Raw genomic sequence first — 17341 nt, 5'->3', positions numbered from 1 at the left:
GAACTATGGGAAATACTGTGGGTAGAAAAACCAAGCACAAAGTAATGTGTACGGCATTCGTGTGTGTGTGTGTGTGTGTGTGTGTGTGTGTATTTAAAGCGAGGGGCTATGCAATCATACGTACTTTTATAAAGATCAAAATTCCCGGAAAGATACCCAAGAACCTGATAACAGGTGTGCCCTCTTGACACTAGGTTGGGGCATTGGGATATCAGGTGGAAGGGAGGTCCTCTTTTCATAGTTACATTCATTTGTTAACTTTGACATTTTAAGCCATATTGCTGGATGGCATCACTGACTTGATGGATGGGATGGCATCACTGACTCGATGGATGTGAGTCTGAGTGAACTCCGGGAGTTGGTGATGGACAGGGAGGCCTGGCGTGCTGCGATTCATGGGGTCGCAAAGAGTCGGACACGACTGAGCGACTGATCTGACCTGATTCCTTTTTTAAAAATAAAATTTAGGAAACTACTAAATACGAAGTAAAATAAAAGAGAGCATCCTTCTGGATTAAGGGGCACAGTACTTAGAGCCAGCCTTGGATCCGGAGATTGTATATCCAATCCTTGCTCTACTAGAGCGACCTTGGGCGAGTTCCCGCCCCTACGGGATCTCCAAGAGCCCACTGGTTGCTGAAGAGCGGATCTCAGAACATCCCTCCATCTCAGAGTCCAGGCCAGGCCAGCAGGCCACCCCGCTGCGCTAGTCTCAGCCGGGCAGCCGACTGCTGGCGCCCGGCGGTGCAGGCCCGGCCAATCAGCGGTCGCGGGGCGGGCGGGGTGGCGGCGCAGCGCGCGCAGAGAGAAGCACGAAACAGAGGCACCAGTGCTGTCCGGGAGCGGACCATGCCACGCTCACCCAGGCTCTTCCTGCTGCTGCTTGTGCTGCAGCCGCTGCCAGCCCTGGGCCTCGGGCTCCGCAGCGCAGGCGGACGAAACCCGGAGTGCGGTCCGTGCCGACCAGAGCGCTGTCCCGAGCCCGTGCGCTGCCCGGTGCCTGGCATCGTGGCGCGCGACGAGTGCGGCTGCTGCGCGCGCTGCCTGGGCGCCGAGGGCGCGAGCTGCGGGGGCCGGGCCGGCGCGCGTTGCGGCCCAGGGCTCGTGTGTGCGAGCCGCGCCGCGGGGGCCGCGCCCGAGGGCACCGGGCTCTGCGTGTGCGCGCAGCGCGGCTCGGTCTGCGGCTCCGACGGCCGGTCGTACCCCAGCGTTTGTGCGCTGCGCCTGCGCGCCCGCCAGGCGCCCCGCGCGCTCCCTGGCCACCTGCACAAGGCGCGCGACGGCCCCTGCGAATTTGGTGAGTCTAGCTTCTGCCCCGCGGTGCTGGGGCGGGTGAAAAAGAGGGACCCTGACCCTCTGGGGAGTGGGGTGAAGGATCTTTTGTTGCACAGCGATGGACAGCTCTGCCCAGCCCTCAGTTTTCCCTATGGGGTCAGTTTTCTCACCTGGCCAGTTACTCAAGGAGACGGGGGTGAGGGGTGTGTCTGCGGGGGTGGGGGGTGGGGGGGCTCAGGAGTCCACATCCTGAACCCTCTCTTACCAAGCCCTTGGAGTCACCAGTCACAGAGCTGGTCGTAACTTTGGTGAGCCTGCTGTCCCTTTTGGTACTTAAGTACTTACTGATACAATTGTTTGCAGGTCTGGCATACTTGCCTCCGAAAGCCTGAGAGTGTGGGAAGCAGGGTGTTCCCGCTGGGTCCAGCTCCCTGGGGTCCCACCTTGGACCTGACGGGGGTGGGTTGTGTGAATGAAGAGGGAGAGCAGATGAAGATGCTGGAGGAGGAGGAGGAGGAGGAGCTGGAGCTGCAGATTGGGACTCTGGAGTCCGGGGGATTAGGGCACCGGGGTTCAGTGAGTGTGGAGTCCTGCCCTGAGGGGAATCTTGAGGAAGCTCTCGCCCAGGACAGGTAAAACCTTGGGAGACGTAAGCTCTGAAGTGATTGTGGTGCCATCAGAAGCAGACCCCAGGTTTTATAAGACTGAAGTTTATAGAATTTAGAGGGTCCCACTTTAAGTAAGTTGTTCCACTTTAAGTAAGGGCTTCCCTGGTGGCTTAGAGGGTAAAGAATCTGCCTGCAAAATGGAAGACCTGGGTTCGATCCCTGGGGTGAGAAGATCCCCTGGAGAAGGCAACGGCTACCCACTCCAGTATTCTTGCCTGGAGAATCCCATGTACTGTATAGTCCCTGGGGCTGCAGAGTCAGACACTACTGAGAGACTTTCACTTTCACTTCAAGTAAAGTAATAGAAAATGATTAATTGCTTGGGACCTAAAAACACAAGCTTCATTAACATCACAATAAAGCCATTTATGGATGCGTATTTGCTCACTTTCTACCTGTAATGTTTCAAAACCAAACAGAAATAAACCAAAATATTAGTATAGGGATGCCCAGTCAAGCACCTTGCTGGGCCATTAGATTTTGGAGAAATGCCCCTTGTATAGGCGGCCTGGAGGGGGAAGTGGAGAGTATAGGTGAGCTTGTGCCAGGGGAGTCCCAAGGAGGCCCACCTTTGGGGTTCTGGCCTGGGACTGGAGACCCAAGAGCAGACCTAAATGCTTCATTCAGTGTCATGACTTCAGCTGCAACAAGGAAGCCTTGGGGGTGGGGGATGGCCTTTGGAATTTCTAGTAAGTATTATCTTTCACCAAGAATCCCAGTTAGATGCCCTCAAGTCCAGGAGATCCAGTGGCTTGTTGGAGATGAGGCAAGAAGGCCCCTGTCTCTGGAAACTTGGAAATAATGTGCTGCCCACTGTGGAGTCTGAGGCAGCCTGGAGAGCACAGGCAAGTCACTGCTGGCTGTTCCTCACTAGGACTCCCAGTGGAGGAGAGAGCTGGCTGTTGCTTCCCTGGATGCGGCTTTGGGCTGGCACCTTCCAGGGGCTGTGTCAGCCCCTGTGGAGTTACTGTTGAGCTCCCTCCACTTCGAACCTTTGTTTATGCCCTGTGGCATTTAAACAGCCCTATCTCCTTCCTTCTCCTTTCTGTCATCTGTTTTTACAATCTACTTTCCTCAGCAGTTAATTCTGCTGAGGCAAGTCTCTTTGTTTCCAGACAGATAACACTTTCACTCCACATGCAGGAGACATGAGAAATGCTGACCAGGTCTCCAGACTAACTGGTGCTGATGCTCTCAAATGATTCCTCCCTGGAATGGCACTCTGTTTCTAAGAGAGAGCTGCCTTGAAGGCATTTAGACCCAATCTACTATTATACGGAGGAGACCAAGACCCTTGGGGCAGGGGACTCATCCAGGGTGACCAGGGTGACCAGTAAAACCTGACTGGCTTCCAGGTCCCCAGCACCCTGTTCAGTACTGTTTCAGGATAGGACTTGATAGTATTAAGTCGGGCAGGTGGCGGTTGCCATGGTTACCACAGTGTGGGCAGATGGAGGTCCCGTACCCCTAATTCATTGAAAATTACCAAATGACAAGTAAATGTGACAGCCCCTTCACTCTGATCTGTGGGCTCTGAGCCCACCACAGGCACAGGCCCCGGGAGTAAAGATGTTTATGGAGCCATACACAAGTAATTCAGAAGCTGCTTTTAACGATCCCAGGAGTGACAGGCGTCAGGCCTCCCCACAATTTAGCTTTCCTTCCCTACCAGCGACTGTGTCATTGGCCACTACCCAGACCCCAGCACTATCATCCCATTGCGTTCTGTCCTGAAGTATTTGTGCGGCCCCTGCTCTTGGGCCCTGGTGAAGCAGGAAGGTGTGGACCAGGGATCTTTTCAGCTAGGGAAAATGGCACCTCATTCTGTGCTGCCCTCGAGCCAGTCTTTATTCAGACAACAGGGCAGGAGCACTTTTTAACGATGTCCCTGGGGACCTCGCTGCTTGACGGGAAACAGATCGAGTCAGAGCAGCAGCTGTTCTGCTTCAATATTGGCAATAAAGTCACCCCTCTCCCGTCCTCTCCTGTGCCTTCAGTAAACCAGCACCTGACTTTAAGGGAATGAAGCCTCCGGAAATACTAGGTTTCGCAGTGTAGGAAGTGTTCGTACCCAAATACCTCTGGTGTGATTTCAGGCTTAAATTCTGACCTTTCCTCCTATGCTCTGAAATGCCCCAAAATTCGAATTACGAGAGTAATCCTGTGATCAACACATATGCATTGAAGACTCACTGGGTTCCAACATAAAAATAATTTTTGGCTATTGGAAATCACCTTTGCATTCCATCTTCTTTCTTGATTTTTTACAACTAGCCTGGCCAGGTCTCACTCCCACTTCATAGAAGGACAAACTAAGGCTGGTAGAAGAGAGTTTCCTGAAGTCACATGACTGGTTGCCGGCCGAGGTGGGGCTCCAGTTCCTGACTCTTTTCAGATGGAGTCATGTATCTATAACCTGCTGGCAACTTGATGAGGAAGGTGCTGCAAACTGGCTACCTTTGAATCTTTAGTTTCTCAGTCTGAATCCACCTTCCTTTTCCCCTCCAAGGCTCGCTGCTGGTGCCTCGTTTCAGCACCTGGTGATGGCTCCTCAGAGGAACAGGGATAGCTTCACACAAGGGGAAGCAGCTGAGTGGAGCTTGAAAGATGGGTAGAAAATTCCTGGGCTGAGAAGCGGGGGCAGAGAGGCACTGCATAAACCAAGGCAAGGAGGTAGGAGCTCCTGGGGCGAGTGTGGACAGTGGGCCCATAGGCAATACCCAGTGGGCTGGTTGGCAGAGGAGATGAGACCCAGAGTCGTCTGGGGCAGGCTCGTTGTGGAACTGGCGTGCCGTGCTGCGGGGTGAACCTTCATTCTGTACTGAGGTATTGGTTCCGTTTCTCAACAGTAAGGTGGTGGTGATGTTAGTGTTTTGTTATCATTACTTTAACAAGCTGCTTTGTTCCTGATCGTTTACTAGCACTGGGAGGAGGTTGGGGTCCTGCAGACAGCAGGTTGAGGTCGTGTTTTGAGTGCTGCATTAGATAGGAACAGGGTACCATGCCAACCAAACCCCTGAAGCATCAGTGAGCTATTGAGATCCTAAATCTTAGAAAATTCGCCTTGGTTGAAATTCCAGCTCCACTTAGAAATCTCAGTCTGTGCAAGGCCTGTGTTACCAGGTAACCAGGAGATGCAGCGAATGCCACTTTGTGAGAGGGACAAAGAAGGGGGGCCTCATGCTCAAAAGCCTTTCATACCGAGGGAGGGGGCTTGAGGCGCACACTGCAGGGAGTCGGATTAAGCTGTTTCTGGTTCCACATGTAATGCGACTATTAGCATAAATTATCGGGGCTGTTCAGTGCACTGATTATTAAACCCTTTGGTTGTGTGCTTTTCCATATGAGCAGATGGGTTCCTGGGAGATGACTTTTGATATTCTTTCTTTCCCAAGCACCATTAACTTTAGACAAATCTTGGAGGCATTAGGAAAGATCTTTTATTCCAGCCATCAAGGACATACTCAGTCCATGGGGTGGGGGGACAGCTCCCCACACACTATAGTAATAATATCGATCCCTTTCATTTCTATAGATCCACAAGGTTAATAACACAGTCACATCCATTCTTCCCCTTCACCCCGGAGGATGTGGGGCTATGGTCATTATCGTCATTTGCAGATAAGGAGAAAATTGTTAGCAACTTGCCCGGTGGTTGGCGGCCAGACCCCCGGGGCATTTGGGTTTCCCTTGGTAGTGTTTGAGCTTCTCAGGTGGCTCGGTGGGTAAAGAATCCACCTACAATGCAGGAGACACAGGCAGATCCAAGTTCAGGCCCCAGTTTGGGAAGATCCCCAGAGGAGGGCATGGCAACCTACTCCAGTATTCTTGCCTGGAGAATCCCATGGACAGAGGAGCCTGGTGGGCTGCAGTTCACAGGGTCACAAAGACTCAGACACGACTCAAGCGACTGAGCACACACGCACAGTACTGTTTTGCCCACCCTCTGTGCTGCCTCCGAGGGTGTACACCTGGGTGACTAGTCTGTTCCCCGATGGGTGAGTTTGTGCCATCCCAGCATTTCCAGGGCAGTAGCTGACATGAGCAGAAGGAAGCAAGTGTTTAGCAAGGAAGAGCTAGGGAGACAAAACCAGCAGATTCCCAGGCGGGGCTGACCAGGCACCATCCTCGCTCCTGAAAGCCACGTGACTCTTGCCAAAGGACAGTGGAGAGGAGAGCCCTGGCTCTTCCAGAAGGGTGGCAGCTCAGGCGGCAGTGGGCTGGGCTCTCTAGAGAGAGGGCTGCGGGCCACGGCCTTGGGAGCCTCCGGGGAAGGGCCCACCGATAGCCCACTCCCCAAAGGCCAGTAGAGAGTCTCAGTATCATCACAGACTGCCCTTGGGGTAGCGCACCCTGTGGAGTCTGCAGGTCCTTCCATGCAAGCTGGAATTCTTGTGATTGTCCTCACAGGAGCCCATGCGGAGGGCAGGGGGGGGAGAATGGACTCCTGTGCCCATTTTAAAGAAGAAACTGGGGTGTGGGCGAGACAGGACGGAGCCTGAGTTCCCAGGGCAGTCACGAGTTGCAGGGCCTCAGTGCCACACTTCAGTGAGCCCTTGGGAGCAGTAAGACTGGGAGCATCCTGCCAGGATTACGGACACACCACCCATTTAATGGTATCTTCACAAGAGCTGCTCCCTGGGGTGATGTTGGGAGGGTCTCATTTCTGTGCAGAAGAATAAATGTGGCAGGCCTGAGACTGTTATCCTTGGAAAGGCCCACTGAGAATTTGGATGTGCGGAGGCATCCCACCATCTCCAGAATTGAGAAGAGTCACTCACTGCATGCGAACTGTACAATCAGCATGGTTTATGCTGCACACCTGCTTTCCTTTTGGGAGTCTGGAGTTTTGGTATGTAGTAGGCAGAGGGTACAGAGAAGGTAATGGCACCCCACTCCAGTACTCTTGCCTGGAAAATCCCATGGATGGAGGAGCCTGGAAGGCTGCAGTCCATGGGGTCGCTAAGAGTCGGACACGACTGAGCGACTTCACTTTCACTTTTCACTTTCATGCACTGGAGAAGGAAATGGCAGCCCACTCCAGTGTTCTTACCTGGAGAATCCCAGGGACAGGGCAGCCTGGCGGGCTGCCGTCTATGGGGTCGCACAAGAGTCGGACACGACTGAAGCAACTTAGCAGCAGCAGCAGCAGGCAGAGGGTGCCTAGGGGACTGGCTCCCAGTAAAAACCCTAGGCACTGAGTGTCTAGTGAGCCTCCTTGGTAGAGGCCTGTCATATGGTTGTCACAGGTTGTGCTGGAGAATTAAGTGCCTCATCCTCTGTGACTCCACTGGGAGAGGCTTCTGAAAGCGTGCTCCTGGTTTCCTGAGCCTTTGCGCCATGAATCTCTTTTCCCTTTGCTGGTTTGCTTTATCTCCTTTGTTGTAATAAATCCCACTATGAATAAACTGTGCCAAGTCCCATGAGTCCTCGTAGCAAGTCATTGATCCTGGGACTTGTCTTGGGGGCCCCCAACACAATACCTTAGGAACTCATTCTTATTCTGGGATGGAGTGCATACAGCTAACATATGTTTCACCCTTAAAATTCATGTGGAATTAATGGAATCAGAGTGCCTAGGTTTGCATCTTTGCTCCCTCAGGTGCTTCACCTTTCTGAGCTTTGGATTTCTTATCTGTTAAGTGGGGCTAAAAGCACCTACTTGCCATGACTGGTGTGAAGATGAGAGGGTGTTGGACATGGAAGTGTCATCTCAGGAGAAGGCAGGAAGTTATGGGACTGAGTCCCCTGGGCTCATAGTCTCACCCTGCTGTGTAAGGCTGGGTAACCCTGGCTAGCTCCCTCAGATGGCAGCTGGGGAGATTACTGGAAGGATCAAATGGCTTACCCCTGTAAGCAGAAGGGTGGCATTATTACTATCATGATGGGATTCCCAGGTGGCTCAGTGGTAAAGAATTCGCCTGCAGTGCAGGAGACACAGGCTCGATCCCTGGGTTATGAATATCCCCTGGAGCAGGAAATGGCAACCCACTTCAGTATTCTTGCCAGGAAAATCCCATGGACAGAGGAGCCTGGTGGGCTACAGCATGGGGTCACAAAGAGCTGGCCACGACTGAGCACACACACACACACACACACACACACACTATCATGATAATGATGGCTGATTTTAAAGAGCCATTATGGATAAAAAAATCTCTGCTATATCTTGAGTTATGGTAGTGGTTACACGGTGTATGCATTTGTCAAAACTTAGAACTGTACACTAGAAAGAATGAATGTACTGTGTATACATTTAAAAATAAATCAAAGCTTGAATATCACTTTATTGCCAAAAGCAGTGGGCTCTTTTGGAAAAGAAATGCTATTTTCTGGCTTGAAACTATTGGCAAAGGCAGTATTTCCAAGACGGTCTTTAACTGTAGTTATGGAAAAAGAGGAAAATGCAAGGAGAGAGAGAGAGATGAAATGTGATTTACTGGCTTATTCATTTAGGCTTGAAAGGGACTGATGAAATCTCATTTAAAATTTATGGCTCTACATGAACGGAAGTAAAACATGTTGATTGAGTGTCCCTTTGGAATCTATTGAGGGCTTTAGAATAAGATGCAGTTCTGATTGTTCCCACAGCGAGCCATTTGAGGACTGGTTTGGGCTCCGGGGGAGGTGATGCTGGCAGGAGGATGTGAATAAATTAGACTGTCTTTGTTGCCCATTGCAGATGGGGCTCTGCCATAGAGCAGGGGTGCTGTGGTTCTTTGTGGTGGTTGGCAGGTGGCTGGGGCATGTCGGGTGATGTTAGAAGCCTGGAACCTTGGTTTATTCGGGGGACTGGCTACACTCAGGGTTGTGGGTAGAGATGTGGTGCTTAGAGGGGTTGGTCACAGCTGAAGGAGTGAGCTGATCGGCCTGAGGGGGAAGAAAACAGCCTGGGGTGAGGAGAGCAGGGTTTGTATTCAACTTACTGGAGGCCACTTGAGGTAACCAGGGCTCTATAGGGCTCCTGGCAGCCCTGGGATCGATAGGTGGGAGTTACACCTATCGACGCAGGTTTTAACTTCAGGTGAGGACAACCTTTCTTACCAGAAGAGTCAAGGATGGAAGGGCCTGGCTTTATAAGAAGTGAGCTCTCCATCACTGGGGGCATGCAAGTGGAGGCTAGATGAGTCCATCACAGACTGTCGGGCACATGCTTTGGGAGTTGGGCCTCTCCAGTTTGAAATAAGAAGCTCTAAGACAATTTCCCAGAGATCTTTTGGCATCAGTTCGACAGGGTCTGCTTCCTAGTCTGTCTAGAAGGTCCAGACCTGTCTCATTTCTGCGCCCTTTCATTCCTTCCCTCCATGCTCTTCATCCAGCCTTCTGTCTCTCTCCCTTTGTTCTCCTTTTTCACTGCAGCCTCACCTCGGCTGGCAAAGGCCCTTTCCTTCTCCAAGGCTGGCCTGTGGAGGGCAGAGGGCATGTCCATCAGTCACCAGACAAACTGCCAAGAGCCGTGGACTCTGCAATTTGATGCCAAGGGATGAATGTGTTTACTCTTTTATTTGCCACGTGTTTCTTTGCGGAGTCATCTGTTTGACAGGCCTACCCTGCCCCACACTTGCACACTTTGCTACCTTAAACCCTCACTTTCACACTCAGCACGTACTAAAATCAGCTCAACAACCCTGTGACACAGGGGATATTATCCTCATCTCAGAAAGATTCCTTGGAGGAGGGCATGGGAACCCCCTCCAGTGTTCTTCCCTGGAGAATCCCACGGACAGAGAAGCCTGGCAGGCTACAGTCCATAGTATTGTAGAGTCGGACACAACTGAAGCGACTTAGCACACATGCATCCCCATCTTACAGACGGCAAACCTGAGCAGAGAGCGTTCTCTTGGCCAGGCCTCCACATTGCACCTCCCCAAGACCACACTGGCCTCAGCTGCGAGGGTAGGCTGGTGAGACCAGATGAAGCATCTGCACTGTGAGGCAGGCTGAGATTCAGAGGTCAAAGTGGGCAGATCCCTGGTACTGGACTAGGACACACCCCCAGGCCCTCAGGATGGGCAGCTGCGGTGCATCCCAAATAGAGGACAGGCAGAGCAGGGCAGACGAGCATGCTGAGGGCCAGATGGAGGGCCTGAAGGCCAAGGCAGCTGGGCTTAATTCTTTTAGGCCCAGTGTAAGCAGAGTAGGGGCTGGCCACAGGGAGAAGGACAAACGAGTGTGGAGTATCAGCTAAGAACATCTAACTCAGGACTTCCCTGGTGGTCTAGTGACTTTCCCAATGCAGGGCGCTGGGGGTTTGATCCCTGTTCAGGGAACTGATCCCACGTGCCACAACTAAAGATGCAGTGCCACCACTAAGACCCAAATAAATGATAAAATAAGCATTTAAAAAAGAATGTCTAACTCAAATGCCGTGTGCTTTCCCGTCCCACCTGGCAAGCCCACGCCCTCCGTCTTTTCTGTAAAGTCCTGGCAGCCTAGCACCACATTGCCCAATTCCCTGATTTACTTTTCTCTGGCAGCAGCGAAGCTCAGCATCCATGCCTGCAGTTTTGCCCTTGAGGATGGGGATGGGGAGGTTGGTGGAGCCTGTGATATGCAAATGAGCATCTTGAACCGCAGGGGGTCTCAGCAGGGGGTGAGGGCAGCTGTGCTTTGTGGCATTATTCTTTGAACGCCCTCGATGCGGAAGGAGAAAAGCCCATCTGTTAGAAGACTCTGCCGTGCCTGTGTTAGAAGACAGCAGCCCCTCCCAGAGCCTGCCACCCTGTCGTGTAGTTGAGCTGTAAGCAGATGGCAGCTGGGAGGGATCCTGGGAGGGGTCCTGGGAGGGAGTGCGATGAGACCACAGACAGAAGTCGTCTTTCCTCTCTGGATCCCTGTTTTCCTGTTGGTAGAACAGAGGCAATGAAGGAGGAGATGAAGGCATCCTTTCAGGTCTAAGGAGAACTCCCTTTTAGGATTCCTTGCCTCTGAGTGTGTCCTTTCCGTGTGGGGAGGTCTCACCTGCCCCAAGATGCTATGTGCAGGCAGGGGATCTTAGAGGTGAAGGGCTTGGCCAGGGTCAAGGTTGTCTTCCCTTGTCTTTTTCTCCCAGCTCCTGTGGTCATCACCCCACCCCAGAGTGTTCACAATGTCACCGGGGCACAGGTGTACCTGTCCTGTGAGGTGAGAGCTGTGCCCACCCCAGTTGTCACATGGAGGAAGGTATTTATATCCAAGAACTTCTCTGCATGTGTGTGTGTATGTGTGTGTGTGTGGCTGGGGGAAGGTATAAATGTTTTTAAGTGTGTGTGTGTGTGTGTGTGTTTATCTCTTATGTGAATTGGAGGATTACAAAAAATATGTTTCATTCCTCTGCCTCCAGATTTATGATTTAAAACTTTTACCCCAAAGCTCTCCCCAGAGAAGGGGTGTGGCTCTTTGCTCCCTTTGCCACTCAGCTGTCCAGGAAGTTCTGCTGTTTATCTAGCCTAGGTCAGCTGAGATGAAGTTAGAGCCTCCTCTACTGGATCTGGGTTTTAGAAAGACTTTGTTGGTGGAAGGTGACCTGATCCTATTCTAAAACTAGATCTTCCTGCAGCTCAGTTTTTGAGAGATGGAGATGAGCACAGCCTATGTTGTTTCCTTATCTCAACAGCCCTGAAAAGGGCCATGAAATTCTGGTGGTGGTGATGTCTGTATCTCTGCTGTCCAGCAGGGGGTGCTGTCTGTACATATATTCAGGCTTAAGAAGAAACTAATGTTTAATAGGAATGAGATACTAGGGTCTCAGCCTTCAAGTCAGCCGGGAGGTGAAGACAGTGAGGATGTCTGTGGGGTGGTCCTTATTCAGAAACGATTTTTCTAAATCACTCCTGCTTTTTCTGCCTTCTGTAGGTCACACGGTCTCCTGAGGGCACCCAGGTAATGGAGGACCTGCCTGGGGACCACATCAACATAGCTGTCCAGGTGCAAGGGGGCCCTTCTGACCATGAGGCCACGGCCTGGGTTTTGGTGAGTATCTCATTTGTTGATACTCATGGGCTTCCCTGGTAGCTCAGCTAGTAAAGAATCCACTTGCAATGCAGGAGACCCCGGTTGAATTCCTGGATCAGGAAGATCTGCTGGAGGAGGGATAGGTTACCAACTACAGTGTTCTTGGGCTTCCCTGGTGGCTCAGTTGGTAAAGAATCTGCCTGTAATGCAGGAGACCTGGGTTCGATCCCTGGGTTGGGAAGATCCCCTGGAGAAGGGAAAGGCTACCCACTCCAGTATTCTGGCTTGGAGAATTCCTTGGACTGTATAGTCCGTGGCGTCGCAAAGAGTAGGACATAACTGAGTGACTTTCACTTCACTGGCTGTTATTGACTAGCCCTTATAAAGCACCTTTTATATTTCTGTGACACGTTACACCTTTCAAATGTTCTTATCCATTTCTCCCTGGGCTCTGCAGTAACTGTGAGGAAAGCAGGGCAGGTAGTATAATGCCTGAGAGCGGAAATGATCTCACTGGTAGGCAGAATATGGCCTCAGAAAGATTTCCATGTCCTAATCCCTGGAACTGGTGGATATGTTATATGGCAAGAGGGGAATAAGGCTGCAGATGGAATTAAGGTTATTAATCACTGACTTCAATAAAGTTATCCTGAGCTATCTGGGTGGGCCTGATACAATCACAGGAGTCTTTTAAATGTAGAAAAGAGAGGCAGGGGAGAGAGCCAGAAATGGCAGTGTCAGAAGACATGAACTACTGTTGCTGGCTTTGAGGATGCAGGAAGGAGCCACAGGCTAAGGACTACAGGCAGCCTCTAGAATGCTTCTCTTAGGGCATCTGGAAAGAAGGCAACCCTGCTGATACCTTGACCTTAGCCCACTGAGACCCATTTGGACGTCTGACTTCAAGAGGTGTACATAGTAAATTTGTGTTGTCTTAAGCCTTTAAGCGTGTGGTCATTTGTAACAGAGCCATAGAAAACAAATACACTTGACTAAGACCACACAGCTGATAAAGGGAGTAGTAAGGGTTGGGGGCCAGGTGGGTGTGGACAGCACATTCCCATCCTCCTCCAGGGCTCTCCCATGCCACATGCAGCGGTGTGGCTGAGAAGAGGGAATGTCCTGTGTTTGAAAGGGTGATGGAGAAAGGAGATAAGGGCCCACATGGGGCTAGTTACTATACCTCCCTGAGCTTCAGTGTCCACAGCCATAAAAAGGGGGCTTTGGGCTGGACCATGTCTGGTGACCCTAACATCTGTGACTTACTGGTGAGTCTTCTGTAATGTGAGGATAATGATGCTCCCCTTCAGCCATGATGGGATTAAAATGAGACAGGGTGCATAAACCCTCTCAGGTCTGTAGGGACTCACAGTTGAGAGACACTGTTCTGATGAGAGAAAGCCAGAAAGGAGGGCGCTGCTGTGCATCTGCTCTGCAGGGGTGTGAGATGGGCTCTCCAGAGTGCCCTTCTGATTCCCTCCCCATCTCTGCCAGGTTTGGCAACTTCTCCACCCAGCTCAGAGGCTCAGGATGCAACTGGGTCCATGGCTTTTTCAAATCTAATATACTCCCTTGCTTTGTTACAGGGAGAGGCAGGGGAAAGGGGTTATTTTGTCCATGGGGTCACAAAGAGTCAGACATGACTGAGCGACTGAGCACACACACATTTTCCTTAGAATCTATACCTGTCACCTTCAATAAAAGGACCAGGTTGCTCTCAGTAAAAGGCAGGATGCAGGAAACATTAAAATGAGAGCCAGGATAGAGAGGGTACTGAGAAGGAAGTTTAACTCTGTCCCAGCAGCCAAGACAAGAAGAGAAATAAGAGGGTGAACTCTGTCTTATTCCCAAAAGCTGTAAGTGTTCAGGATCATTATGAACTAAGTAAGCGATTTTGCTGTGTTGTGTATGACTGTATAAACTTGCCTGTTTAACTTCTAGATCAACCCTCTGAGGAAGGAAGATGAGGGGGTGTACCAGTGCCATTCAGCCAACGCAGTCGGGGAGGCCCAGTCGCATGGCACGGTGACCGTGGTGGATCGGAGTCAGTACAGAGCACCCCGCTTCCCAGCTCCAGATGACCGCCTGTGATGGGGGCACGTGCGTGTTTCGAGTCATCTGAGTTTGTACACCTCTGTCACAAGAGGTTGAGATGAGTTATAACATGCATAATAAATAAAAAGAAAAATACTGAATTGAGGGAGACAGAGGAATGCAAACCAAGAGCAGAACATATTACAGTTGGCAGGTAGACTCTGGTGTGTTCTACACACATATCATGCTGGGCTTCCCACTAGCATGCCAAGTCAAGAGCTATGAACGTTACGGGTGTCCAGGTGAAAGAGACCACTAATTTTTTTTTGCTGTTTCTGAGGCTGAATGGAATATTTCCTCCAAGTCTGCCCTGTGAGGGTGCTGAGAGGGCAGACATGGTCACTGTGACGGTGCCCGGGTGAAAACATGCACAAAGGAGACAGTCTGAGCTTCCTGGTTCTGTTCCCTTATGTGTATCTCTGCAAGTAGTCAGCGGAGAAGGCAGTGGCACCCCACTCCAGTACTCTTGCCTGGAAAATCCCATGGGTGGAGGAGCCTGGTGGGCTGCAGTCCATGGGGTCACTAAGAGTCGGACACGACTGAGCGACTTCACTTTCACTTTTCACTTTCATGCATTGGAGAAGGAAATGGCAACCCACTCCAATGTTCTTGAGCCTGGAGAATCCCAGGGATGGGGGAGCCTGGTGGGCTGCCGGCTATGGGGTTGCACAGAGTCCGACACGACTGAAGTGACTTAGCAGCAGCAGCAGCAAGTAGTTAGAGCTTCTAGAAACAGGGAGGAAAATGTAATGTGTAAAATCGTCAATCAGAAATTGAGTTAGGAGATGGCTCTTACAGTTGCCCTCCTGATACTTTTAGTTTTTTATATATGTGTATTGTTATATATACGGCTCAGTGGTAAGGAATCTGCCTACCGATGCAGGAAATGCAGGTTTGATCCCTGGGTCAGAAAGATACCCTGGAGAAGGAAATGGCAACCCACTCCAGTATTCTTGCCTGGGAAATCCCATGGACAGAGGAGCCTGGTGGGTACAGTCCATGGGGGTCGCAGAGTTGGATAAGACTTAGTGACTAAACAACAACAAATAGAAACCTATATGTATCAAAAAGTCAGCTATCAGGATTTTTTTCCCTATATGTATACTTATGTATATACACATGTGTGTGTATATATATATGTTTCATATTTTAAATAAGTGTATATTTATATTTTAAAAACAGAAATGATACCAGGCTATGAATATAGTCTATTATAGTTGAGTTTTCAAAAGAAGTCACAAAGAGTCATGGAATTTTAAGCCATTGCCACTGCCCAGCTCTTGAGTTTTCTCTGCAGCCTGCAGAATAGGCTGGCTCTTGCTTGCATAACTCCGGGGACACAGAGCTCTGTACCACCAATAAACCATCTGTGGATTTTTCCAGTAATTGAAAGTTCTTCCTCATATTACGCTGGAATCTGCCTCTCTGAAATGCCCACCCATAGGTCTTACATGTAATTCTGGGATCCCCCTAGGCACCTCTGCTCCCACCAGCACCCCTCTTGGTTGAGAGAGAGAGATTTAAAGTTAGGGTCATTACCCCCACCTTCGGTCTAACATGTAGTTGACTATGGCAGAGCAGGCTTCTTTTCTCTAATTTTTTTCCCCTCTTTTCTTCTAGGGTCTTAGAAACTTGATCACAGGATGACGGAAAAGTCAAGTCATGGATCATTTCACTTTGTGAAGAATTAGAAAAACTGTGTTTGTAGATGACCCCTTTTGTATGTTTTTAAACATTAGATGCAAACTAGATTCGTATGCAGATGTAGTTTTTAGCAGGGCAAACACACCTTGGGAAAACAGACTGCATGTAGCCTTTTTATACTTGTGAAATGAACAGCTCTGTGAGAATTCTTTTTTAGCTTCTCCCTCCAAGGGAAGGTCACATTTAAGTCCATGTAATTCTACAGGGCTGGGCCAAAGTGTGTGTCAGCTGTGACTCTGCCTCATTTGTCCACGGTTGATTAGTGGAGCTCTGTGACAGACAGTGTGTGTTTTAGGATGGGGAAGGTCTTGCTGTCCTCTGCCTGACCTCTAACTTGCTGTGTGATCTGGATAGGTCCCTCCCTCTCTGGGCCTTGGTCTCTTCAGCTGTGAATGTGCTATTTGGACTGTATGTAACCTATGTCCTTTCAAACACTGCCATCCTGGAGTAAGATGGTCCTACAGAAAAAATATGAGAAGTGTAGTCTTAGCATTCTTTTAAAAATATTCCCTCAAAAACAAATATATTGCTTCACATGAGGGTGTGGAGAGCTGGCTATAGCTTATCTATTCCTGCTATTTTCCCATTTTAAAGAGATTTAGTCCTAGATGGAACACTTAACCAGGCTCAGAGGCTGGGTATTTGGGGACTAAGATATCCACTTATTAACAAGCCCAGCATTCTCTAACCAAGCAGGCAGTGGAGACCTGGCTTTTGGACATCAGATTGTAAAAAAAGGAGTCAACTGCTCTCTCTGGACTGTAGATTAGAGTGTAGTAAAGTATATTTTACTTAGAGATGTTCTGAGGTCACCCAGAAACAAAACTTGCTTGTTTTTTTCTTAAGAAAGACGGAGAGTAATATCTGGCTAAAGAAATAGATCCCCTGGGTGACGAGTAAAATTCTTTAAAATCAAAATTGAGATCTCACATGTGGATAGCTGTTAAATTTCACGAAACGCTTCTCTGTCTGTGGTTACTTTCCATCTCTGGGATGGCAGGTAGGATGCGCACTAATGTCCCTCCCCCTTTACAGATGAAGAAACCAAGCTCTGAGAGTACAGTGCTTGCCTGAGGTCTGAAAGCCTCTGAGAAGGACTGGAGCTGAGGGCGCCTGGTCCTCTTTGGCACCCTTTCCACTCCATGGTGCTACTTCTCAGAACAATTTGTATCCATGAGAAGGAAGATGCTGCCAGTTCCATGGGTTTCAGGGATTCTCCTCAGGGTCTGTCTCAACTTTTAAACCAACACTCTCATGACGCTCACTTTGAGCATTGCATTTTGGAGTCTTTTTGGAATTGCATTTTCTTCCTTTAAGCCTGGCTATTCCACATCTGAACTGTTGGGGTGGCATCACCCTAATGAACACAGCATAGGACTGTCCCGGGACTCCAGAAACATGAGGTTCATTTGGGAATGCGTCCCTATCTTTCTGGGTGACCCTGAGCAAGTCCCCTTCACTTTCTGGACCTCAGTTTCCTCATGTGAATAAGAAGGGAATGAAACTAGATCAGTGGTTTTCAAACTTTAAAACATTGGAACCCCTTCTTTGAATAAAGTCAGAACTGAAACTGACCACAAGTGGGAAGCTGTGCTTGTCTGTTGGAGGCTGGGCCTTCTAGGGGACCAGCTCACATCCCCTTCCTACACAGCACACCGCCCCACCCC

At 50.1% G+C, this 17341-nt stretch overlaps 1 protein-coding gene across 1 annotated transcript; it reads left to right on the top strand.

Annotated features, from left to right (window-relative positions):
• Positions 1–849: 849 nt before the first annotated feature.
• IGFBPL1 (insulin like growth factor binding protein like 1) lies at positions 850–16753 on the top strand. The gene is made up of 5 exons (XM_055578587.1): positions 850–1297; positions 10996–11105; positions 11778–11894; positions 13818–13976; positions 15591–16753. Exons 1-4 carry the CDS (start codon positions 850–852, stop codon positions 13965–13967), a joined length of 825 nt encoding a protein of 274 aa, XP_055434562.1. The 3' UTR covers positions 13968–13976; positions 15591–16753.
• Positions 16754–17341: the final 588 nt, after the last annotated feature.

The sequence above is a fragment of the Bubalus kerabau genome, chromosome 4 (genome assembly GCF_029407905.1).
Source record: "Bubalus kerabau isolate K-KA32 ecotype Philippines breed swamp buffalo chromosome 4, PCC_UOA_SB_1v2, whole genome shotgun sequence".
Taxonomy (NCBI): domain Eukaryota; kingdom Metazoa; phylum Chordata; class Mammalia; order Artiodactyla; family Bovidae; genus Bubalus; species Bubalus kerabau.
This window is presented reverse-complemented; position numbering and strand designations above follow the sequence as displayed.

Excerpts from the sequence above, each read along its gene's own strand:
- IGFBPL1 (XM_055578587.1), top strand. The coding sequence starts at position 850 with ATGCCACGCTCACCCAGGCTCTTCCTGCTGCTGCTTGTGCTGCAGCCG. Across the intron at positions 11,106-11,777 it reads CAGTTGTCACATGGAGGAAG|GTCACACGGTCTCCTGAGGG; the intron begins GTATTTATATCC and ends TGCCTTCTGTAG. Across the intron at positions 11,895-13,817 it reads AGGCCACGGCCTGGGTTTTG|ATCAACCCTCTGAGGAAGGA; the intron begins GTGAGTATCTCA and ends TTTAACTTCTAG.